We start from the raw sequence: 27,350 nt of genomic DNA on the forward strand, positions 1-27,350 counted from the left end.
TATTTTTTGATTCGGTAGGGATTGTAAAGGTTGAGATGGGTTAGATGGATTTTAAGGGTTGAACCGTTGAAGAATGTGTTCTGGTTAAAGGTTTAAAAATTTGTAAATAAGGTATTTTCGTTCATTAAAATTGTGTATAATGCTATTTTGCTATGATGCGAGAAAGTACAACTCTTCAACTTTTAACGCTAAAATAATGTCATTTAATATAATTTTGCCACTTTCTTTGTTTCAAACGAACCCAATAACCGCTAGAAAATGAAAATCTATCTTGGGCCATTATATCATGTGTTGGATTCCATGTAAAACCTATGAGCATGGCCCAAAGTTTTGTTTCTTTCCATCTCAAAAACGGAAAAACCCCAAAACCCCCAAACCCCAAAGCCACAGCCAGCAACTGATAGCAAGAGCTGAAAATTAATGGCATCGGACAAGAAAGGCGTGGGTTTGTCGTTTCTTGATTCTCTTGCGGACGAACCTCCTCCTCCTTCCCCTCCTCCTCCTCCTTGCATCGAAGTACTTTCCTCTCAGGTATCTCTTATTATCTTTCCATTCACTACTTATGCATCTTCTTTTGTTCTATTATGAGTCATACATTTCCTCTTTTTAATATTTATTTATTTATTGTTATTATTATTTTTCTTTTTTATGCCAAGTAGGTTTCGTCATCTGTCAAGTGCACTCTGGAGCCAGTCAACATAAGTGATGAACTCACTTTGCTCAAGGTATCAATCAATGTTTGTAATAAGTTTCACAATTACACTAAGAATGAATTCGAAATATTTTCTTTACATTTAAGTTGGATTTCTTGCATTGCCTGGAAATATCTGAAATTTTGATTAGTAGGTTTTTTTTTTTTTTTTTTTTTTTTAAATAATTTTTAAAGCCAAAATAATGTTCAGTAAAATGCAGGTTGACATAACAATTCTCAAAGTTTATCGGAAACATTCATGATATTCTAAAATTTGGCATGAACATCATATTATAAAATTTTATAAAAAGAAAAACCTACAGGGATGTTTGTAGGGAGGCTATTATCCGGAACCGAATTGGTCTGGTCATGATTAGGCCTTTCCTTAGGAACAGGATGAAATTTATCCAATTGTGGAAAGATAATATCTAAACTATATTTTGATTTTCTGTTAGGGCCGAGTGAGCACTAAAGAGGTTTTTGGGTTGCCTAACTCCGATTTAGTTCCTGGGGTATACGAAGGTGCATAATCTACTACTTTTAGCTTTTGTTTCTTTGTTTCTTTGTTTCTTTGCTAATTTTATGTAATTCTTTAATAGCAGTTTACTGTCTTCTCTATGTTCTTGGAACATTTTTATTTTTGTTAATGTTGGATGAGTGCACTCATTTGCTAAAAAAATATGTTTTTGGGGTAGGGGGACTGAAGTTATGGGAAGGTTCTCTGGATCTTGTTAAAGCTCTATGCTCGGATGCTGAAAATGGGAATATATCATTTACTGGAAAGCGTGTTTTAGAGGTGGGCTTGTAATTTCAGGTATTTTTAAACTGTTCAACAATTCATAGTTCTCTTGATACTTGGCATGATAAGATTTCATTGATTTTGAAAACTCTAATTCTTGTTTACTGTAACTTATGCAAAATGGGATTCCCTTTTAGAATCTGAATGCCCTGAAAATCTGTTGTTGTGTGCTTTACTACATCTAATAATTTCTATGTGGGTGAGCAATATAATTGTAAGGGCTAGAATATGAATATTGGGATTCAAGGCTTATAGAATTTTGACTGTCAACTACAGAGCTGGTCAAGGTACAGTGTGATACTTATAATATCAACGTCAATGAAGAGTTGGGATCATATATTAATATAATTTTCACACATGTTTGTGCTGTGTAAGTTGCCTATTAAAATTGCAAAGATGTTAGTGACCATGATTATTTATTTATTTTTTTTTTTTCAAATGCATGATCTTTAATTTTGAAGTTACCATCTAGTTCAATTTAATTTGGTCAACAAGTTGTTTATCTAATTAGATTGAGAATTTAAATCCAAAGCTTATCTTATTGATTCCTTTAACAGTTCAACTTGTGCCAGATTATGCCACTTCATAGGTGGATAAAATCCTGTAAGTTTAATAGAACTTAAATTGGCATGTCACATTTATGTCTATTTGATATTAAACTTTGAATTCTGAACAATTCGGTCACTTAACAGGGTTCGTTTTTCTATGGAATTTAACAAATCTTCGATACAAAGAAGAATTAATTTTTGAATATCTTCATGGTGAAGAAACCATACATCTCACATCAAATCATTGTTTCCTGATTGATTCCTGTTTGAACCATGGTATATACTGAATCAGATTCTACTATAATGGCTTATCTTTCCTTAATTTTAATCAGTGAAATTCATCTAATTGTTTCCAGCTTGGATGTGGTCATGGTATTCCTGGGATCTTTACTTGCCATGAGGTAAAAATGTGTTGTACTGTCTACAACTGGATTTTTGAAAATCTATAATTTTATTTAGCTTCTTGTTTTGTTGTATTAGGGTGCAGCTGTCATACATTTCCAAGACTTCAATGCTGAAGTTCTGCGTTTTCTCACTATTCCTAATGTAAATGCCAACCTTTCCAAGAAGCTTCAGCCTGCTGCTGCAAATGAAGCAAATCATGATACTGGAGTAGAAGTGCGCTTCTTTGCTGGTGACTGGAGTCAAATCCATGAACTTCTACCTTGTGTAAATGACAATGAAAAGGATCTGAACAGCTCAGGGCAGAGTCCAACTTCTGGTTATGATATTATATTGATGGCAGAGACTATCTACTCAATCTCTGCTCATCAAAATCTCTATGGACTTATAAAAAAGGTGTTGCTTAATGGTGTATATATTTCCTTTTTAATGAAAGAATTATTCCTTTTTATTGCAAATTGCCATTCTTGAGTTGTAAAAATGTTTATATTGCAGTGCGTCAGCCGTCCTCATGGAGTTGTGTACATGGCAGCAAAGAAACATTATTTTGGAGTAGGTGGCGGAACACGACAATTCATGTCTATGGTGGAGAAAGATGGTGAGCTTATCCTTCTGAGATATATTTGCAAAAGTTGTTGGGAGACATAACTGTGTTTTATTACCTCCCTTTTGTTGACAGGGGAACAAGCAGTTGAACATTTCAATATATCACATAAATGCATGAAAGTAGCTCTCTTTGTTTCCGTAGGCGTAATCTTGTCTTGTGAAAACACACTTTCTCTTCAACTAGGATACTTTTTCATGTCATGCATGTACTTGGCGACAAATAAGTCTTGTTATGTGTCTGTGCATATTATGCTATCCTTGATATTGTGTGCAAGTATAGAATACACATTGAACGTATCATTCATTTTTACTGATATTTATGGTCTCAGATGGGATAATTGTATGCAGTGACGGCAATCCTATAAGTTGTCCTTTTTATTTTTTTTTGCAGGTTTTATGGCTGCGTGCCTGGTTGCTGAAGTGGCAGATGGTTCTTCTAATGTCAGAGAGGTATGGAAGCTTTCAATTAAGTAGTGCTTGAACTTTGTTTACTACATGATCCTTGTATTTGTTGAGTCAACTAGTGGCTCCTTGGCATTCCATTTGAGGATCACATTCTGAAGTTGTTACTTTATCTGTACTGTATGAAAGTGAGTATTCCATAATTTGATAAAAGGTATCTCCTATGTATTTCGTTGTTCCCATGTACTTCTTTCCTTTTCTGGTCTGTTACTTTTGATAAACTATTGTTTCATTTTCATATGCTAGAATTGTACAATTGAATTTTTGTAACTTGTGTTAAGTAGTAGTATGATTTCACGTTGCATCTTCTATATTGGATTGTGGTTTTTATATCTTTATTTATTTTATTTTCATGAATTGGACAGATATGTGCTAGTATGATTTTAATCATTGGTCTCATACAATTTTGATTGATCCTGTTATTATTTATTTTTGCTGTACGATTTGAAATATGTACTTGAAATTGAATATTATTGGAGTTTTGGAAGACCAACAATGAATGGGAATATATTTACTACAGCATCTTAGCTATGTTTAGTATTTATTTGCAAGCCTGACCTAGAATATGGTTAAACTATATTACTAGGCTGCAAGATGACCTGATTTTTTTGTATGAGATTTACTTCTTTTAAAGGATCTACTGATCCCTTCAATTAAATTGTGTTTTAGGAATGATGGTGATTGTAAAGAAATATTGACAAAACTATATTGACAGAAGAATATTACTAAACTGAATCAAATCGATCAGTTATTTGTTGGTTTGATTCTCGTACATGATTTGTACTTGGTTTGGTTCTTGAGGGAAAAAAAAAATTTCAGTTTGGCTCGATTCTACCAGAAAATGAAGCAGACTGATTTGGTCCACCCCTAATTGAAAGCATGGAGAGATTTATGACAAGAAGTTTTTGTTTAAGAGAAAATCTTTGATGGGACGGGTGTAAATATCATCAATATATTCATTCATTAAGATTCCATCATCTGTACATTTATTTGAAAGTTGACTAATCCTTGTTGTTAGTTTGAGGGAAAAACAAAATTAAATTAATAAGTGATAGGATGTTATCGGAGAGGCATATAGATAACGTCCGTCTGTGTTATTGAAAACTTTTTCTCGGCTTAATGTTTCAGGTGGTGTAACATTAACCCTCGACATAGTTAAACATAAACTAAGGCAATTGAAGTGGTCTTCAAAAAATATGGAAGACCTTTATATTTTAGATGAATGGCTGTGACTTTATTGTGAGTATATGGGTCTTATTTTTTTTATAATTATGACAAAGATTCGTAGTCAGTATTCTCTGTAGTCATGGATCAACATAGTGGAACTGGAGCCTTATAGAAAGTCGTTTGTTTGGAGTTCTTAAATTCCTTTCACTTGTGCAAAAAATAGTACTAAGATGTAGTACTTTTTATAGCGCACTGGTTCACTCTCTGAAAGGATTTTGTTTCTGAAATGTCAGGAAAAATTTAGACATGGTTTGTTTTTTCGAGTCAAATTGAAACAGTATAATGTAATTAGTAGAAAATAGTGTTCGATTACTCATTCAAATAAAAGTTACTCTGTAGAGAAAGCATATATATGTTGTTTTTAAGTAAATTTTTTATTTCATGTAATTTAATGGGAATATGTTCTGAGTTTCTCTCTTATTCATTTTATATAGGTTTTTTAATAAAACAAAAATCAAACATCTTTTCTCATGACACGTAATAGATTTATGTAGAACTGGTTCAACTGTCACCGAACCAATACTTGTTATCACATGCAAGAGAATCAGGGAGAAAAAAAAACATGTCGATCATAACATAAATATGAAATTAAGATCTATAGTAATCATGGCTTAGATAATATATAGATTAAATTAAAAACAGAAACCCTTTTCAACCCAGAAAACAAAAACATAGAAGAGAGAAACAGAGTGAATCACGAGTTAGACCTGCAGCGATAGTATGCAGGGCAACCTCGATTTGCCGGGTTGGATGGAGGAGGAAGACAGCCTCCGCTTTTACTATAAGCCTCGCCTCTACTGCCGCCGTTGCAAACTGGCTGGTCTGGCTTTAGAGCTCCGGGTGTTATGTATCTCTTTCGTGCAAGAACCCTTCTAGTGATTTCAGAGTCCATCAACATCTCAAGATCTTCATTGCACTCTGCAATTGATTTGTTGCATATATTGCTTTTTGTTGTTGTTGTTGTTATTGTTGCAGCTTTGGTGAGAAGCAGAAGCAATAGGCATGTGAGTAGAAAAAAGCTGAGACGAAGACACAGAATTTTAGGCTTTGTTTCCATTGTTTAATGGATTTCAATGGGTTCCCACTTGAAATGAAAGTAGTTTATATAGAAGAGTATGATGAAAAATTGTCTTTCTTAAAATGTTGTAGTGGAAGTCGCATTAGAGAGGGACCACACTTTCACCTAACCAATTCTATTGCTTTCTGAGTTGGGGAAATTAATGGACCACTCTTCATGTTTTGCTTTTTATATCATTCTCTTTTAATTTTCATATGTAAAAAGTCAGACTTCAATTATCGTTCATTAATTTCATTTTTCCTTATATTTCGATTTGTTAACTCCAATATGTAAAACACAAAGTAATAATTCAATTAATATTTTGAATCATAATGAAAAGAAAACAAATCAGAAATTTATGCTGTTTATAGTTTATAAATATGGTCTACGAACCCTTTTTTTACTAAGAGACATGTTTATTTATTTATTATTTTGTTTAAGGGAGAACGAGGTTTGGTGAAATGCCACTTTTCTACTTATAAAATTTCAAAATGGCATTTTTTCATCTGTCAAGTTTTATAATGATACTATTTAAAATTATCAGTTAACTTTAACTGAAAAAGGCAGAATAGTAAATTGATTATTGGATTATTAGTTAATTCTTTGAGCAATGGACTAATCCAATAACATTACAGTACTTATTTTTGTTGAGTAATACTAAGTTTATAAAGAGGCATATAAAGAGTCAAATCCAGTCCTTGAAATTTATGATTGTCTCTTTCTTTCTCTCTTTTTCTCTTCTTTTAAAGGCTGGATTTGATTCTTTGTATAACTCTTTGTATACCTCTTTACAAGACTAGTATTACTCATTTTTGTTAGAGTTTGTATATTCTTCTCTATATCTCATTTCCTTCCGTTGATGTCATCAGTGAGTGATGTGACTTGCTTCTAGATTCGATGACTTTTGAACAAATCCCTACAAGTAGATAGGCTTTTTTATTTGAGAGATAAAAGGCTCTTTGATTTCTGAAAAGTATTATATATCTCCCTATTAGAGGGTTTTGATACTATTTTAGGGGGTAAATGATAATATAATAATTGACGGAGATACATATTATTTTCACAAAATTAGGGGGGTTGATGAGAAAAACTCCAAATAGATATGTTATAACTAGAGACTTATTTTGTTGACGTGAAGTTAGTTTACATTTGGATTTTTTCCATGATGAACGCCTTGATTGTTGTTTGACTACTTGACTATCAAATTAACTTTTCCCTCCAGATTTTAATGAATACTACTCAACTATCAAAACGAATGTTACATTTATGTTATCCTATTTAGATTAAAAAATAGGATATATGTTTGATTACTTATTAATTTGGGTCGAAGACCCAAAAAATCTTGTCGTCAAGATCTGTGGTCGGAAATGGCCATATCAGTGTATAACGGCCATTTCCAGCCTTCCGTGCATCTTAGGTTGTGGCGGCGGCGACTGGCCGCTGGCTGACAATGACATGTGGGTGGTGGTGGTGGTGGCTTGGGTGGGTTGCAATTTGTTTTGAATTTAAGAGTAGTTTTGTTCAAAAAGTTAATTAATTGGGGTAAAATTATAAAAGCCAAATTCATGTAAATTGATTTTAAAACAAATGCATTATTCTCCAAAAATTTTATTAATAAGAGATTAAATTGTAACAGAAATAAAATAACCAAATAATCTTACAATACCTAAGAAAGTGGAGATCATCAGATTACGTTCAATATTACCAACAATAACTACTATTGATATTGGAAAATTACCGAAATCTTATATTACTTGATAACAAAACGTGATAATCAAGTAATATAAGATGACGTAACCTTAGTAAACTTATATAACCCCCAACCAAACGCCCCTTAGCGATAGTCTCGAGCTAGTACAAAGTGAAGGCAATTACATGGGTATACAACACCACATTGCTTTTGGAATCCTCTAAATTATATGGAGTAGAAGAATCACTAAGATCTGACATAGAACAACTGTGCTTCTTCTAGGTTTTAACAGGCAAAAACGATTGTTATGCCTAAAAAATCAGGGCTGACGTAAGCTTATATCAGCAAGCACCAATCAGAGTTCAGGAAGACTTTGATCCATCTAGGAGCTGCCATGTCACCCCAAGATAGAGAGAATACGACTGTCACCAACCCAGCAGATTCAAGCTTTGTCTATGAGTGAATGAAGATTGCACACCTGTCCAAGCCCTAGATAATTTGAGGATATTTCCTAAGTTATCAGCCAATAGGAGGCAAGGAAGGACTTGCAGGACACCTACCCACTTGCAGACTTATAATCATTACCTTGAATTCAACAACTATAAATAGAGGACTCCTCCTCACAAATTCGAGATCGATCATTCTCTGATTTTCATAACAATCAATAGCAAAGACAACCTACGAGAAAGAGACTTGCTTAATATTCTCTCTGAATATAGTCATTAACCTCTGTTTGCTGTTCGCTCTATGCGACCTCATGTAAACACATTTATATAAAAGAAATAGTGAATGTAGGAATCGCTGTAAGCATCTGAACCACTATAAAAATCATGTGTCTTATTTATTATTTAGTCTTTGCATTCAATAGCATTTATAACCTTGTCCTAGTTCTTAAATCAATTAATCATGTGTAATTTATAAGACTCTTTTAGCACTTTGCACGTGCGAGGTCGTTGATGTCAAAATCAAGCATCAATAGTTTGGTGCTAGAAGGAGGGCTAGATTTCACATCAACTCTTCATCCAGTATTTCTAATCAATTAGTTCTATCTGCGAACTCATGGCTCGAGGTCTTGAAATCGAGTGTGCTAGCACCAACAACGAGGAGACCCCCCGAGTGCAGGATGTTACTCCTCCCGAAGTACCTTTAGTTACCCAAAGTACTACGGTGGGCATCCCTTTGACCTCTCAGCTAGATCCGACTACAATGGATTACTTGGAAAGGTTCAACAATATCTTCCAAACGGTTAGCTGAAGGTTAGATCGTTTGGATTAGGTTGTGCTGCCTAATTCTGATAAGGCGGTGCCACCTACAAAAACATTTGTAGGTCGTGCTAAAACATGGAAATGAGCAAAAACTCGTACCATGCGCACTACAGCGCGCAAAGACAATGGAAAGCAAAAGGCTCAGCATGGGCTAAAGGTCTCTAAAGGGCTAGCGAATATTGGTCGCGAGACAAGGAAAATACTTGTAGCTTTGCAACTTGGCAGTATGTCGCATCATGAGCCATCTCATGCCACATCGCAAGGGCACCCCACAAGAGTGCTCGGCAAGGAGATTCCCATTATCGTCGAAATAATGGTTCCGACCATCACCACGAGGGAAATACCCATTGTCCGTGGGTCAATTCTGACCACCGTGGAGGTAGGAAGAACTCCCCAAGCCATTCAGTGCCTTCACGTGGCTCCAGCTAGCATGTGTCAAGGTATGCCAAAGGCTCCGGGCAAGGCAGGGAAAAGTATGATTTGTGGTCTTTCCTTGATCACAATCATTTAGAGCGTACCTATATAAAGGAAAGCGATCCCCAGATGGCTCTGTTTCCTCAGATAGAGGAGTTACAACAAGCTCTGGATTGGCTTAAAGCTCAGCAGAATGAGAGGGGCATGTCGCAAAGACGTCTCCCTTTTCTCCAGCAGTTCTCACTACTCCTCTCCCATTAAGACTTAGGATGCCCGACATGCGAGCATTCAATGATTCTGATCCGCAAGATCACTTCTATGAGTTTAACGACCTCATGGAGCTTTACCAAGTTTCTAGCTTGGCGAAATGTCACTGCTTAGTAGTGACTCTGACTGCCCACGCCAAACGTTGGTTCAAATTGCTTCTACCAGGGTCTATCAACTTGTGGCAGCAGATGAGTTCATTATTTTTAAGGCACTTCCGAGCCAATAGGAGTTTTCAATGCCGTTGAGTTATCTCAGAAACATACGGCAGGAGAAGAATGATTCCCTCCAGTCTTAAATTGACATGTTCCACAGAGAGCTTAATAAGATGGCTAATACACTCGAAGATTCAGTTTGAACTCTAATTATTGCTGGAGTTTGCCTGCAAACCGACATGTGGAAGAAATTGTAATCTAAGGACGATATTTCCCTCACTTGCTTCTATAACCTCATAGAGAAATATATGAGAATAGAGAATTCAGTGGCAGCTTTAAACTACCAAGACCTGGGCCTTTGACCAACGCTCTCAATCGGAAAGGAGAAAAACCGGGGAGAGAGTAGTAGAAGATCTGATCGCAAGTTCGCTAATGACGATTAGAGAAAGGGAAAGAAACAATAGTTTGAGCCCAGAAAATCCTATGCCCAAGTTTCTCATTGCGATCGCGACCAGAATTTATATACTCCACTCAATGCATTGGTTTCAACTATTCTAGACAAGTTAGAAGAAGCTAATATGTTTGGAGAGCCAGAGCCCATGAAAAATCCCCCTTTTAAAAGAAATAACAAGAAATATTTCCGTTATCATTGGGATAATGGGCACCATATCGATGAGTGTCGAGCTCTTAAGCAGGCTATTGAAGACCTTATTCAAAAAGGGCACTTCAAGGAGTATGTTGATAGTCTAATTCCCTTTCGAGAGAAGGATCAAGAGGGCTATGGGAAGAAGCGTCGTGGTCGCAAAAGCCTACATCTGGTAGGAATTATATTTAGGGGACCGCATATTGCGGGGAACTTTCGAGGTGCTCAAGAGAAGTACGCTTGAGAAGCTCAGCATGAGCTCGTGAGTATCCTAAATAAGGCACTGCAACCTAGCAAGTTTCACAGAGAAGAGGAGATTACCTTCTCTAAAAATGACACAGTATGACTGCATCACTCTCATGAGGATGCACTCATGATTACGATTGAAATAGAAGGTGCAAAGTCCATAGAGTGTTGGTGGATAATGGGAGCGCCGTGAGTATCCCATTTTAGTGAGCATTCGAGGAAATGTAGTTAGAGAAGATGGATCTGAAGTTGTCTCCATTCCTCTTTATGGTTTTACTGGGGATCATCTGATTCTGAGGGGAATAATTACACTTCTTGTCACTTTGGGTGAGACCCACGAAGTGACTAAGATGACAAAATTTTTGGTAATAGACTGTCTATCAGCTTTCAATGGCATCTTGGGACGACTTCTATGTGGAACTTTAAGGCTGTCACCTCCATCTATCATCTGAAGATGAAATTTTCCACTTTGACAAAGTGTGGGAAAGTTAAGGGGTCTCAACGTGAATCTCACGACTACTATGTTAGAGTACTACATATGGCATGCAAAGGGAAAAGGAAGCCTGTATGCATTCCTGAGTAGACAATGACGATCAGCAGGATTGAACCACAACCCGGTCTAGTGAAAGACAACATTGATCCTCATGTTCAAGAGGAGTATTCCCACGGTGGGCCTGTTGAGACTTTATCTAAGGTTTCTGTCGACCAAAATGAGCCGACCCATGTGTTGAGAATCGAAAACAATCTCAACCCTCAGCTCACTACTGATTTAATAAGCTTCCTCGGATAGAATATAGATGTTTTTGCATGGACTCATGCTGATATGGTCAGGATCAGCCCGGATATTATATTTCATGCACTCAACATCGATAGTGAATTCAAGCCTATTCGCCAGAAGATAAGAGCTATGGACCTAGAGCGTTATGTTGCTCTTAAGGTTAAGGTGGACAAACTCCTCTCAATTGGGTTCATTCGGGAAGCTCATTACTCTAGTTGGGTCGCTAATCCTATTTTGGTGAAAAAACCCAATGGTAAGTGGCGAACTTGTGTGTTGATTTCACGGATCTCAACAAAGCATGTTTGAAGGACAGTTTTCCTTTGCCCAGAATTGATCAACTCGCTGATGCCACTTTTGGGCATGAGCTGTTAAGCTTCATGGATGCCTATTTGGGATATAATCAGATCTCGATGTTCATGCCTGACAAGGAGCATACCTCATTTATCACAGATCGAGGATTGTACTGTTACAAAGTCATGCCCTTTGGTCTGAAGATTATTGGGATGATCTACCAGCGTTTGGCTAACCATATGTTTTCCGAGTAGACTAGAAAATCAATGGAGGTCTATGTCGATGACATGCTGGTCAAGTCGCATGTCGCTTTAGATCACATAGTTAACCTTGCAGAAATGTTCGATATACTTCGGAGGTATAGAATGAAACTTAATCCTCTTAAGTGTTCATTTGGAGTATCTCAAGAAAATTCTTAAGGTATATGGTCAACCATCGGGGAATTGAAGTGAACCTCGAGAAGATCCAAGCTTTTCTAGATATGAAAAGTCCCGCCAATCGAAAAAAAATGCAGAGCTTGAATGGGAGAATAGCGGCTCTCAATCGCTTCACATCAAGAGCAACAGATCGTTGTTTGCCGTTCTTTAATATACTCAAAGCCAATAAGAGATTTGAATGGACTCCAGAGTGTGAGCGAGCCTTCCAAAGCATAAAAAAGCATCTTAAAAAACCACATCTTCTGTCTAAGCCTTTTCCCAAGGGAATTTTATTTCTCTACCTATTCGTCTCTCAGTATGCGATCAGTGCAGCTCTCATTCAGGAAGAGGGTAAAATTCAGTGGCCAATGTATTATATGAGCAAACTGTTAGGAAACGATCCATTGAGGCAACGGAAAACAAAATCAATAATAACAAGAATCGTTCCATAGAACCAAGATCAGGTTACAATTTTACAATTTATATCACAATAAGAATCTGCAAAAAATTAATCCAGAGTTTAAGAAACCATACGCACATTTGGAGGCTCCTCCAAATTTGTCTCTGAATGTATTTTGCTACCGACCCAAGTGTAGGGTCGAACCGACGTAGTCCACACGAAGGCAATTGCAAGGAACTAAGGAGGGATTTGCTAGATCCCTCTTTAGCCTTAAGAACAAAGAAGAAATGAAGAGAAATTGATTTTTAGGCAAAAACCAAGTCTGGCGTGGGAGAGAGTTTGGGGTTGTGTGTTTTCTCTTTTTCAATGAAAAATGTGAATGAATGAATCTCTTAATTTTTACAAAGAAACCTTTTTCTTTTATAGTAAAATTTAATTGCCTTATTCCCATATGGAACAGGCTTGGGCTCCAACCCAAATACCCCATGTTTCCAAACACTCCCTATTAGATATTTGTTTTAATTCATCATTATCTCAATTAAAATCAATTAATATATATATATATATATTAACATTTAACAATAATGATAATTTATTTAAATATATGCTAACACATATTTAAATGTAATTTCACTTATTTAATTTTTCTAACAAATTAAATAAAAGGCTACGACCTCAGCAAATTTAATTGCACTATGAAATTACCAAAATACCCTTTCACCCAAAAAGACGAAAACGCCCTTCTTACTTCTTGAGTCTTAAATTATCTTCTATGTGTGTGACCCATAGGCTCCTCATTCATACTGGTAGTGTATATTATCGTAATTAACACCAATTAATCATCTCACTAATACACATACCAAGATTGGCCCCTAGTAAGGCATCATAACCACCCAATAGATTCAGATTCAACAAAGTAACTACCTGTCAGCGATATGGTTACCGTACAATTCGATCCTTTCATCATATGTTATCTCGACGAGATGAAGGCATAGAAATAGTGTCAACCTTTGGTTACTCTTGATATTATGTATTTAGGTTATAGACCAATGACCTATATTATAAACTGGATAAAGCAACAACTCAATCCCACTGTGGCCACAGTTTTAGTGTCATTGTCATGTACTGAATTGCATGGTGAGATAACTTCTCCCGTACTCGGGAGTGATGAATCTTCTGTCTATCCACCATAGTCTTGATACACTCCTTGATGCAGCCAATCACCATTATATTGACAGCTTTGAATAAAACTGCGTTAGGCTAGTGTCAAACTGCACCAATCGATGCACAAGGCGTTCCGGTGATCTCAAGTCTAAGGATCACATGCATCACCATTCGTTAGAGGATTTGTTCCATAGACACTGGGGTTACCATCCATATGGAATCCTCTGGTGGGTCAGTCCAGTGAACTTGTTGCGATGTATTCGCCTACAGCAAGCACCCATGTGTTGCACCAGGTTATCACCAAACAACCTCGACAAGTGAGATCAGTCACTGCCTTTCAACAGGGTCGTTCAACACTATGATAACCTTACCGTATTATCTGTGCCTTTACTTTAGAATAATACTGGGGCTACGGACGTTTCTAGAATGGTCACCATATGTGGTCATAGGGTTCTCACTATCAAGATTTGAAACACTTGATACCCTCGTCACGGTTTTACCATTCTAAAGACATATATCAATACATATTGCAATAATAATGATTTACGCGATATGGAATAAAATGTCTTTTATTGATTAATCAACATTATTACAAAGAGTTAATTCTACAATAATTGATTGGCTCTAGGGCATCTAGTCTAACACAAACAACTACTGGACGCCGAGTCAAGGTATCCAGAGATGGAGCGATTAGCTTATATCTTGTTAATCGCTTTCAGGAAGTTGCAACCTTACTTCCATGCCCACACCATTCATGTATTGACCAATTATCCACTCAGGTAGGTCTTTCAAAAGCCAGAGGCTTTGGGTAAATTGCTTAAGTGGGCTATGAAACTAAGTAAATTCAATTTGCATTATAGACTAAAAGAAGCAATCAAGGGCAAGCTGTTGCTGATTTCATTTCAGAGTTCTTATATTAGCTAGATCGAGAACCCGAATAGCTAGCTAGTGAAGTTATCCAAGAAACTGTTCGAAACTTGTCAACTTGGAGTCTTTATGTTAATGAGTCTTCTAACAAAAGAAGAACTGGAGCTGGTCTTCTGCTAACTAGTCTAGAGGGAACTCACATTTATGAAACCTTTAGATTTGAATTCAAAGCTACTAATAATGAGGTCGAGTAAGAAGCCATATTTGCTGGTTTGCAACTAGCAAGAGAGATAGGGTCAGATATGATCGACACCAATAGCAACTCCTAACTGGTGGTCAATCAGATTTTGGGAGAGTATCAAGTAAAAGAAGAGAATATGATCAGTCAATTGAAGAAAGCTAAGGCCGCACTTGAGCCCTTCAAGCATTATACAATCAGGCAGATCCCAAGAGATAGTAATTCAATCACAGATGCTTTGGCCCAGATAGCCTCATCGCTGAACTCCGATGCACTAGATTGTATCCCGATTAGATATATCGAAGTTTCCAACATCAGTTCACCCGACCAGGCAATGGCTACAATTGAGTTCGTATCTTGGATGACTCCAATCATTCAGTATCTCAAAGATGAGGTCCTTCTTAACAGCAGGACTGAGGTAAGACTCCTACAGACTAGAGCTACTCGTTACACTCTCATTGGAGATCAGTTGTATAAACAAGGGTTTAACACTTCCCTCATCCGATGTGTAATGGATGAAGAAGCAAACTATATCATGAGAGAGATGCATAAAAGGGATCTGTGGTAATCACACTACTGCACGATCTCTTGCCACTAAAATTATCTACTAGGGATATTATTGGCCTTTACTTCATGAAGATGCCTACACCTTTGTGAAGAAGTGTGACCAGTGCTAGAGATTCGCGAACATTCCATGAGTTCCTTCCCACCAATTAACAATGATGACCAGCCCTTGGCCATTCGCTATGTGGGAAATTGATCTCATTGGTCCTATGCCAACTGGTAAAGGTGGCATCAAGTATGCTGTGGTCACAATGGATTATTTCACTAAGTGGGTCGAAGCAGAACATTTGGGCGCAATCACTACTAAGAAGCTCAAAGACTTCGTCTTCAATAACATAGTGTCCCACTATGGAATTCCTCATATACTCATCTCCGATAACGAGAAATAGTTCGACAATGAAGATATCAAGACTGTAAAATAATGGTCAAGTTGAAGTTGTCAACAAGACTATCAAGCACACATTGAAAGCCAAGCTTGGCACAGCCAAGGGCAATTAGGCCGATGACCTCCTAGAAGTTCTATGGGCATAAAACAACTCCGATGACCTTTATTTCAGAAACACTCTTCTCGTTAGCATATGGTTGCGAGGCAATGGTTCTAATGGAAGTAGGAACTGGTTCACTTCAGAGAGAATTCTATAACGAGTCAGACAATGAAGTACTTATACGTGCAAGTCTGGACTTAGTTGAAGAACGCTATAACAAAGCTTGGTTAAGGATTGCTTCCTACTAGCGGCAGGCAAAAAGATTTTTCGACTCTAAAGTCAAGAGAAGAGACTTCTAGGTTGATGACCTGGTTCTAAAAGAAATCCTTCTCGGTATAAGAGAACCAAGTACGAGGGTATTGGAACCTAACTGGGAAGGCCTATATCACGTCGCTAAAGTGATACGACTTGGAACGTATCATCTCAAAAGACTTAATGGTTTTGAAGTACCGCTAGCTTGAAATGTTGAGCATCTACGCTCTTATTATCAAAAATTCCAAACTCGTGTATAGCTTATGCGATTTGTTTTACTTGTAAATTTTCCTTGTTGTAAATGCTATGAATAAGATTATCCCATTTCTTTTTCAAGAATTACTTGTGTTGTAGTCTCAAGTTTTAATGATCTTATTGCTTACAATGTTTTACAAGTTTTGCGATTAGAAAAGCTATATCTGTTTTGTGAAGTACTTAAATTATAAAAATGTTATCACAATCAGTCAAAAGTCTATTTATATATTGTAAAAATATGTACAATGGACGACCAGGAGCTATAATGAACTCTTTGCGAGCAAAAGGATGAACAGACAGAAAAGAGGTCAATCATTTGTCTTGAACCTTAAAATCCCTGATTTCGGTTACTACGATCTATGGGTCGCTTGTTGGATCTTCAAGGACTTTGGTTTCTTGTTAATCTTCCTCATGAACGGATTCTTGATCTTTTTGCTCCTCAGCGGATTGCAATGAAGCAAGAGTTACTTGGTACTCCTCGAGGAGGTTGGAAATGTCTAAGTTGAGATTGTTCGGTCGCAGACTGTGAATTGCCTGCACCGCCCAATGAGCAGCTTTCCTTTCCATCTCGAGATTCAATTGTTTCATCTACTCTATTAGCGAGGTGATCCACCCACGAGCTATCTCAAGATTTGTCTCTCTCACCCTTCAGTCTCTTTCTGAGTTCTCCTATAACTCAGTTCGGATCTTCTCTATTGCCTTCTCGCGTTCTATGCTCTCTTGCAGCTTTTTTTCTCTTTGGCCCAATTCCTTAGTGAGCTTTGTTATTGTCACTTGAAGCTCTTTCGTATTGTCGTCCTTCTTCAGAAGCTCATTTTTTTAAAAAATCTACTGTTTGTAGAGCAGAGTTCCTTTTGGTCAGATATATATTCGCTTGAACTGAGTGGTGTGTACAACTTCGTTTGAAGTTGCAAGGGCTTGCTTCAACTTGAAAACCTCTTCCTTCATTCATGAAGCTTGTTAGAGGAGTTGGTCTTCATTTTGTTGCGATTCACGTTCAGAGCGAGCAAATACTGCAAGGAAAGGAATAAAGAGTTAATTTAAAAAAAAAAAAAAAAAAAAAAAAAAAAAAACTAAGGAACCAATATGTATGAAAGAGCTCTCGAAGAGAAAGAGTTATTTTACTTGACTTTGCAGTTGAAGAGCGATGGCCAATAGATCAGTAGGTTAGGAGGCCATGTACCTATTAAAGGTTGAGGCCAATTGGAACTCCAAAAGGGTAAAGACCACCGACCTTAGATGGTTTGGCATCTACCCTAAGAGGTCTAGTACGGATTGGTTGTGCCTACTAGTGTCAGAGACCTTTTTGGCTTGTTCTTTGCTGGTTCCCTCCTGAGTGGTTGCACCCTTATTTCTTTGTGAAGCCCCTAGGGTGTGCGAAGTCCCTAGGGCATCCTTTGAAGTGGCCCTCGAAATGGGAATTGGGTAGGGCTATAGCCTACTAGGCAGTATCCTGAAGCCTTTTGACTCAGATTCAGATTCTTCAGTTGGTATTGTTTTCCTCTTCTTTGTCTTTGAGCCGTGGTTTTCTTCCTTGTTAGATGAGCAGCGATAAGCTAGGGAGCTTTTTTATGTCACTCCGCAAGTTGTTGCCTTTCCTCACTAGCTTGTGTCCCCATTATAGGGACATCGTTAGAAGTCACTCCAGCTGTTCCAGTCGGGTTTAGTCTAGGGAAGGTGAATCCCACAGACTTCTTTGACGTCTTTGACTTCTTTAGTTGCATGACTATTGCATGGCATACGAACACATCAGTAAAAAGAGTCTATATTATAAAAGGACTTGGGTTTTTTTGTTTAAGAAACATTAACGAGCTAAATCGTCTAAGTATGTGACGAGAGGAAAAAATCCATACTTCCGGAGATTTTCAATTGTCATGAGTAGTTTTGTGTCGCGACTTCAGTTGAGCAGTCGACCAAATGCTTCGATGCAGCTGCGATCAACTGGTATTGACAATCTGGTAATTTTGTTTTCTACAAAGAAATAAAGAGTTCGTTAGCTTAATATCTAAAGAAAAAAGTTAAGGGTAAAGGACGAAGAACTTGAAAATTGAAAGGAAAACCTACTCGGTTCCTTAAATATATAGACATCGTCGTACTAAAAGAAAAAATATTTGGTTTTGTAAGCCCCCACATTGCTGGGGTAATCAAATATCCCTCCCTCAATCGTTGATCACTTGGAAAGTAGTATGGGTCCTTATCCTTACTCTTCTTTAGAATGTAGGCGTAAGCGAGCTCTTGCGTCATTGGCTCCCCGAGGTTGTGCTCGCCAAATGCTATATCCATAGCGATAACTATCATATAAGCATTTGGCGTTAGTTGGAATAGCACAACCTGGAAGTCGTCGAGGATCGACCTAATGTAGGGGTGGACGACTATCTTCACTCCACATTTGAAAATGACTTCCGAGATCGCGACCATTCTCTTAGAAGGATCCTGTGTAGTATGCAACCTATACTGATACACGTCCACGTTGATTGTGTACTAGCCTATTACGCTCTGGATCTTGTCTGCTATGGGGGTAGATTGTATCACCTCTCTAGGACCTGCCTTAGTGCCCGGTGGTTGCAAGCTCCCCTCTCTAGCTGTTCTTGTCTTAGGGATCTCCATTGCCCTTAGAGTCTGTAAAGATGTGACATGTAGGGGTGACTCAAACCCTGAATAATCTACCTCATACAATGACTCAGAAGAGTAAAAGAACCATGGTTTCTCTTCCGTAGCCGTCAAAGCCCCTAAAAACCCTAAAAATTCTTAAGAATGATATTCTAAAGCTTTTTGCCCTAAGTCTCAATCTTAAAAGTGTTTCTTTCGAACACTTCCCATAAGTGTTCATCATTTAAACTTATCAGACGCCCATAACCACCATGATTGTAAAAAGTAAGCTCTTTGATAGGAATGAAAAAAGAGAAAAAGGAAGAAACTTATTTACCACTTGGTTGCTGGGAACGGGTGCTCCATTGTAGCGTTGAGTGCACATTAACTGGGAGAAGATGAACTTGTGTGTTTGGAGCTTGAAAACGTTGTTTTTCTCTCTGAAAAATCTGAGTTCTCTGAAAACTTAGGGTAAACTTAGGGTTTTATAAGGTGGAAGACGACATTTAGATTTCTTTTGTAAGAGACATTTGGGAGAGATTGCGCTCCTAGCCATTGATTGTGATCATGTGTCGTCAATCCATGCAAAGAGTAACCCCCACGCTTTGTGAAAATCAACTGGCGCATTTCTTTATTGAAATTGCCAAGTGCCGGCGTGATTATCTCCTCCACATTAAATGCACCCTCATCCGCATTTAATGTTTCAAAAGGGATGTCATTTCAATATGGCTTGCATTTAATGCTCATGGCTGACACTTATTGCGCGTAGAGACACGTCTGTCAAATAAAGCTTATTTTATTGATGGAGCTAGCTATCAAGTGCAACAAGTAACATCTGAAAAGGTCTTCCAAATAAGACATTTATTCAACATGTCAGACTTGATCACCGAACAGGATGATTCTCAATTTTTGATAGCAAAATGTTCTGAGGGTGCGTTTGGTTCAGGTAATGCTATATTACTAGAAAGATAGATTACTAGGGAATCTTTGGAGAAATGTGTTTGGTCAGTTGGAATAAATTGGTGGGTATGTTATAATAATAATATGTTTGGTTGAGAGGATAAATGAGTGGGTATGTTATGTAGATTACTAAATTGCCCTCCTTTTTAAATAATAATATAATATTATTTTTATTATTATTTTATTCTATTATTTTTTAAATTATTTCTTTTAACCCCCCTATATTTGAAATTTTGCTAAAACACCACAATCATGTACAATTTTAATTTATAGCAAAATCACCCTCACTCACCCCTAGCCATCGTCGATAGCCAACCACCATCGATGGTAGCCGCCGTAGTGGCACACAACTGGTCTGATTTGGCTGGTCGTGTGCCGGTAAGGCTAATCCGGCCAGATTTGGTCGTGAATATGGCCATTTCATGGCCACATCTTTGCCCGTGAAACGACCAGATCTAGTCGTTTCCGGCCATGGATCACAAATCCATGGCTGGAAACGTCCTTACCGGCACACGACCGGCAAGATCCTGCTGATCTTGTGTCGATATGATGACTTTCGCCAGCAGCCAGCGGTGGTGGCTAGCGGTTGGCGGTAGTCTTGGGTGGTTGGCGGTATTTTGTTAACTTTTAAACTTTTTTATGGTGGGGGTGTTTTAGCTAAATTCTCAAATGTAGGGGGTTTGGGTAATTGTTATTTGGTAGACATATGAGGGCAAAGGTGTTCGAAATGATAAAAGATTAAGGGCAAAATAGGGTCAAAATTAAGATTACCTCGGTAATCTTATATTAACACCCCTTGGAAAGATAATCTGATTACCCCCAATATTACCAATAGTAAACACTATTTACAATAAAAGATTACGTAATATTTTATTACTTGACAACCAAACGAGGGAATCTTGAAAATTAAACAAAGATTATTATATCACCCCGAACCAAACGCTACCTAAGTTTTTTCAAGTTATGAATGGCAACTAGAGTTCAAAAACACGCCTTGATAGAACAAGACGAGATCAAACTTAGGTCGATGAACCTCTATAAATGATCACGTCAGGTCGCTTGTGTTACTCTCAAAATCCAGATCACGGTCTACACTCAGTTTGCTAGTCAGATCATGCAGTCAGCTTCAAGTCGTCTACAACGATGTGACTATTCTCAGCTTTTAGCTCGAGCGAACATTTCTGGAAACAAGTGAGGTCGTGGCATAATCATGAAGTTCTCAAGATCTAATTCTTGAATCTTAAAAACTGGGGAGCTTCTATTATGCCTAAAAAATTAGGGCTGCCGTAAGCTTACATCAGCAAGTACCAATCAGAGTTCAAGAAAGCTTTGCGTCGTCTAGGAGCTGCCACGTTGCCCCAAGACAGTGAGAATACGGCTGCCACCACCCCAGTAGATTTAGGTATTGTCTATGAGTGAATGAAGATTGCACACCTGTCTAAGCCCTAGATAATTTGAGGATATTTCCTAAGTTATCAGCCAATGGGGGGCAAGGAAGGACTTGCATGACACCTATCCACTTGTAGACTTATAATCATTATCTTGAATTCAATAGCTATAAATAGAGGACTCCCCCTCACAAATTCAGGATTAATCATTCTCTGATTTTCATAACAATCAATAGCAAAGACAACCTACGGGAAAGAAACTGGCTTAATATTATCTTTGAATATAGTCATTGTACCTCTGTTTGCTGTTTGCTCTACGTGACCTCTTGTAAACACATTTATATAAAAGAAATAGTGGATGTAGGAATCGTTTTAAGCATCTCAACCACTATAACAATCCTGTGGCTTATTTATTATTCAATTTTTGCATTCAATAACATTTATAACCTTGTCCTAGTTCTTAAATCAATTAATCATGTGTAATTTCTAAGATTCTCTTACCACTTTGCACGTGCAAGATTGTTGTTGTTAAAATCAAGCATCAACAACGATAAAATATGTAGCTGCTGAACTGTAACAATGTCGAACACCACAAAAACAAATAACTAAAAAAAAAAAAAAAAAAAATGAACCCTAAAATTAACAAATAAATGAAAAAGAGAAGTTGGATTTGAAGACCTTAAGCATTGGTAACAACGGCTGATTCCTCACCAGTACCACAGTTTCCCATTTTCCACTTGCGTAACGTTCTTGATGGCGCTCAGGCTGAGTTTCATTCTTCGCCTTGCCAAGCTATTTTTTTTACAGTTCAAGGTCTGGGAAATGATGAGAAATATGTTAGGGGTTAAGAAAAGAGGAAATTAAAGAGACGTTTGAGAAAATCTGCCACCTCTAAAGTAAGATTTACTTTGGCATCAAAAGGTAATTTTGCTCTCCAGGTATTGTTACGGTTGATAATGTTTCAAATAAATGTTCAAAATTCAAATGTTGTAAATTATTAAAATTATAATTTAAAAAGTATTTAATATATTTCAATCTAATTATTTGGGAGAATTTAATTAAAAATATTTACTATATATGTATAGGAAGTTTCTACAACTCCTATAAAACAAATTATGTTACTAATATCAAAATTAATTAATTATGATCTTATGAATTTCTATAAAACAAATTATATTACTAAACAGTAACCAAATTTTTGGTTAAAGATTTCAAAACTACGTTGTTTCAGAATTTTTCATGATTTCCTAAAACAGTTTTCGGTACTTGTCTTTAGTTCTTTTTTAAAGCACTAATATTTTTCAAAATTGCAGACTTGGAATAATGTTCTCACATATTTTATTTTATATCAATTTTCCAGGATATCATTTATTTTATTTTCCTATATTAAATTCCTAATGACTAAATTTGATGTACCTTTTTTAATGTCACTGCTAATAAATAATTTTGTAATCTATAATTTTTCATCTAATATCTTTTTTTTTTTGGGTAATATTTTTATTTTTCTTTCTTGTAATATTTTATATTTCTCATTAAAGGGTTGAATAATACAATTGATTGACAATTGGGTAGGTGCTAATCTAGTTGGATTGGACTCAAATTACGATTATGCAACTGTCACATAATTATTTGTAAATTTACTTCAAATTTAATTAAAAATTATTAATCTTGATATTTATCACTTTCAAAATTAACTTTATAAGTATCTTTATTTCGTTTTAAAAGTCATTTTAATATAGAAATTGTTTAATAATTATCAATTGGGAAAAATATACCTGCATGAAGACATTAAAAAAAAATAATATTAACTATATCTTAATAAGGAAAAAAAAAAACAGAACTTAAAACTGAAAAATTCTAATGCAAACCTAGTTTAATGGTTGGGCTTGGGCTCAGTACAACCCATTCATGTTGTGCCAATCAAGCCGTGCTTGGTCTTAAGTGTCGAAATCGTCCTTGAATTGGTCTGACACGATTAACTATTCGTGCTGGGGCGGCCCAACACGGGGCGTTTTACATGTCTAAAATTTTGATTTTTAAAAAGATTCCATTTCCGAAGAGCTGATGTGATGGCCTATCTTTTCCGCAGTTTGTTTTTGCATACCGCCCTCTTTACATATATTTCAGTTTCAATTGATTTGAGAATTAGATTTTTTCATAATAATGGTAGGTTTATATTACTCCTTTACATCATTTTTATTATATTATTTTATTGTATAATAATGTGATACATATCACAATTATATAAAATTTTAATTATTTAAACTTTTTAATAATATAATAAAATTTATGTAGTTATAACGTATATCACATCATGATGTAATAAAAATAACGTAAAAGAGTGGTGTAATTGTAACATTTCTTTTCTTTGTCAAATATAAACTCCACATGTCAACTGGTTAATCACTAGCAACGAGTCATACCAAACAATTTCTCTATTTTAACCTTCTATAATTGTTACAAAATTTCAAGTTAAGATGAAGTGATGGAGTTATTATTTATATTGATTATTAATATAAGGATTTGTAATATTAATTTACAATTATTAATTTAACATACTAAAAAATTAAAAATAATTAAAAGTGATTTTTTTTTAACGATTAAGAGATTATAATATAAAAAAAATATCAACGTTCTAAATTATTATATTCTATTCCTTATATAATTGGGGATGGATGGGCTGGTTGCAGCACTACTCATGAATTAAATAACTTGAACTTATTTTATTGATTTTAACTTGAGCACTAATACATTCTACTATGAAATGCATGTCGGTGCACTATTTAGGAATGAATATAATAATTCAATCACTTTGTACATACGCTAATATTATTATAAATCACCGTTGAGTGACCTGATAATAAAAGAGTAAAAAGAGATTCTATAAGTTCTTAAGTTTGAATCTCTTTAAGTTTGAGGTAGACATTGATACTCTTATTCGATTGATAGTTCTAAAACCTTGAAAGATTAGTTAAAGCGTACATAAATTAGTCCAAATACTGTCGATAATATAAAAAAAAAAGTAATATTATTATACTCATGAGAATTTTTACCTTTAGATGGACAACTACTTGCTCAAGTAGTTTTCATATGCTCAAGTAGATTAATTGTACCATATTTTCTAAATGAAATTCCAAATTTTTTATTCTAAATGATGGATCATTTTATATGACCATGACATATAATCAACCAAATCACTTCTTAATCTACATGCCAAAAATCATGACATGATATCATTTTGAGATGAGAAATTTACAAAATTATTTAAGAAAAATAGTATTATTCATTTGGGCAATTTTTTTATCATGCGTGTAGTAATTATTTAATAATCGTGCTGAAGGTAAGGATTCACAAACAAAACGCAGAAAGGAAGAAGATTACTAGCCATTAAAAACTACTAACCTCAGAACGGTAAAAAGTCCCCACTGTAATAATATTTCATTGAACGAGTTTAAAGAAACTGTTTTAATTACATTATTGTAATAAACCGAGGATTGAGTCGATCAACGATATGCATTTTAAACAAAATAAATCTAATTCATGAGACGGAAATATATTAAATCTATGAAGCAGAAATCAATATAAACAATTATGCAGCAATGCTTTGGAATGAAAAACAATTATTATTATCAAAGAAAGGGAACTGACTAATCATAATTTGCTCCCCATCGGTCGATCTTCACATTTTCTTCAGCATTTGATTAATTAAGTTCATCTTCATCCCCGGCACCTGTAATACTTAGAGCAACCCCTTTGATATGGATTTGATGGTGGAGGTAAGCAAGTTTTACTGTAAGGATCACCTCTTGCAGTTTTACCACAGGCTGGTAAATCGCCTCTGAGAGCTCCTGGAGATATGTATTTGGGTACTGCCCCAAGAACCCTTTGAGTTGTTTCGAATTCTTCACCTATTTCTCCACGTTCTTCCATGGAACCATCGCATCTCCATTTGTTTTCTGCAGCACTAACCAGGACCAAAAATGACGTTAAAAACACAAGACACAAGGAATAATTATTTCTCTTACTTTTCATTTTCTCTGCACAACAGCTGGGTCTGGCTTTCTGGGTTCATGATAATGAGTCACTTCAACAATAATTGTAGTGACTAAGTAGCAATAATAATTCTCGCAGCTTCCCCTTTTTGTATTTTTTCTATTGTCTTCACAGATTTTATGGTGACCATGCACTGACCAATCACCAATGGTACTGTACAATTTTACTGGGCCCAATTTCAAAATTATGACCTTTTTGTGAATTATATATGACGAATTCAGCATTTATCTTAATATGTCTACCCTAAACAAATAAACCAAAAACCATGTCAAATTCCAGGCAAGATTTCATATCAAGATCTCCCTTATGATCTTGTAATACTTCATCGGGAATATTTTAAAATCTATCCATGAGATTTTCTTACTCTTCTCCTGTTCATCCTACAATTTCACAACCATGGCCGCCATTGTTGCCACTGGCCTCCTCGTGGCATTTGGTGGTCTTGTGATGCCTCTAGAAGTCTTGGAGGTTTCACGTCACATGTTAACTAGAATTTCATTACTTCTTTATAAAATACGACTTAAACCAGACATATTAACCTGCTTTACTACCTCTGACCGACAAGGGTTCACTGGTGGGAATAAAAAGGGCAAAAAAAATGTAGATGAAAAAATCTATCTTTACGGAAAGAGGGACTGATCCCGTGAGGTTGAAGCCACTAACGATCTGCCGCACTTGCATATGTAAGAAAACAAGCGTGAAGCGGACGGAAAACACCGGGGTGGTGTTTGCCGTAGGCAATCCGACACTTAAGTCAGCAAGACTAAATGAAACTAGTTTAATGAGGGTAAGGAAGAGGAAAGGTTATCGGAAGTCTAGTTGGAGACTGTGACTGCGACTGTAGTCCGAAGTCCTTAAGAGTGAGAACTCCAGGGTCTGAAGGTGTAATGTGTTTGTCCCTTGTGAGAGTGTTGGTCTTTGTTTAAATAGTAACTGCATGGTCTGCGAATCCTGGTAGGACTGGGAGTCCTTGCATTGGTGGTTTTGTGAAAGAATAGAACCTTTGACTCCCTTACCTCAGTAGGAAAGGGGGTGCCAGGATAGTGATTGACTTCTTTAGTAGAGTTCAGATAGTACTATAATGCGTAGGCGACTATGTGCTCCAAGTTGATCGTAAGTCCAGAAGGTGTTCTAAGATCAGAAGGCCTAAGTCCAAATGGTGAGCAACTGGGAAAGCATACCAAATAGAGGCCCAATCGAAATTGAGCCTAAGCTTCTAACTTTGTTGAATGTGTCTTTGCTTTTTGACCTATTTGAGTTGAGGACATTTTTTGGCCTAACAAAAAACAAACAAGAAGCCTAACAAAAAACAAACAAGAAAAATGATGGGATTAAATTAAAAGAAAAAGGGCCTGGGGAAGAAATGAAAGTACCAATTATGTCATTCCATTAATCAACTAGATGCGTATAACACCATCTCGCTATATGCAGAGAGTTTCATAAAATCAGTAAATCCATATGACTTTTTCTTTCGTTCATATATTAATATTAAAAAATGGGGTTGTTGGGCTGAAAACTGTGGGCATGAGTGGTTCATCTTAAGTTAGATTGATCTGCGTTAAATGCACATGTATGGTATGGTTGCTCTTTCCCTTGTTCATTCACGTGTGCCTCCATGCAATGGGGATTCAAATGATAAATTAATATTTTATCTTTCTTTTGTTTCTTCTTAAAAGAGATGATGCCAATTGACATATTGAGCTGGATTTGTTTTCTAAATTAAATCACAATCATCACTCGATTGTAATTATATCCTCTGAGAACCTTATCAGCAATTATTATAGGAGTTCTAAAATTAAAGCTAATATTAGGACCATTATTCACACTAAATGGATAATAATAATAAAATTAATTACTTTTATAATTGAATAGTTACCGGAGATCTTTTGGAGTTAATTAAATTAGGAAATTATTAAAATTAATTACAATTGAAAAACTAAAAAAATATAAATTTTACTTCACCGGGTCGAATAAAGGTTATTCCAAAATAAAATATGTTATTTTTTTGAACTATCTTTGAATGACTGAGTGATTAGATAAAGACTCTTGGGTATATTGCTCAAGAGGTCCTAAGTTCGAATCCCTCCCTGGTTGCTAGTAAGGAAAGATAGCCATTGGAATTATTATCCGACCGGTAGTTCCAGGTTTTTGGGAGATTAGTTGAGGTATGCGTAAACTGGT

The 27,350-nt window shown here is 36.2% G+C and overlaps 2 protein-coding genes across 2 annotated transcripts; one reads left to right on the forward strand and one right to left on the reverse strand.

The window, feature by feature from the left end:
- Positions 1-370: 370 nt before the first annotated feature.
- Positions 371-3,846, forward strand: LOC116131743 (histidine protein methyltransferase 1 homolog). The gene is made up of 8 exons (XM_031417412.1): positions 371-531; positions 660-725; positions 1,147-1,213; positions 1,387-1,487; positions 2,395-2,439; positions 2,519-2,836; positions 2,936-3,038; positions 3,438-3,846. Exons 1-8 carry the CDS (start codon positions 421-423, stop codon positions 3,518-3,520), a joined length of 894 nt encoding a protein of 297 aa, XP_031273272.1. The 5' UTR covers positions 371-420; the 3' UTR covers positions 3,521-3,846.
- Positions 3,847-5,429: 1,583 nt separating this feature from the next.
- On the reverse strand, positions 5,430-5,792 carry LOC116131722 (protein RALF-like 32). The gene has a single exon (XM_031417385.1). It carries the CDS (start codon positions 5,790-5,792, stop codon positions 5,430-5,432), a length of 363 nt encoding a protein of 120 aa, XP_031273245.1.
- Positions 5,793-27,350: the final 21,558 nt, after the last annotated feature.

This window comes from Pistacia vera, unplaced genomic scaffold (assembly GCF_008641045.1).
Source record: "Pistacia vera cultivar Batoury unplaced genomic scaffold, PisVer_v2 Contig240, whole genome shotgun sequence".
In the NCBI taxonomy this organism is placed as follows: domain Eukaryota; kingdom Viridiplantae; phylum Streptophyta; class Magnoliopsida; order Sapindales; family Anacardiaceae; genus Pistacia; species Pistacia vera.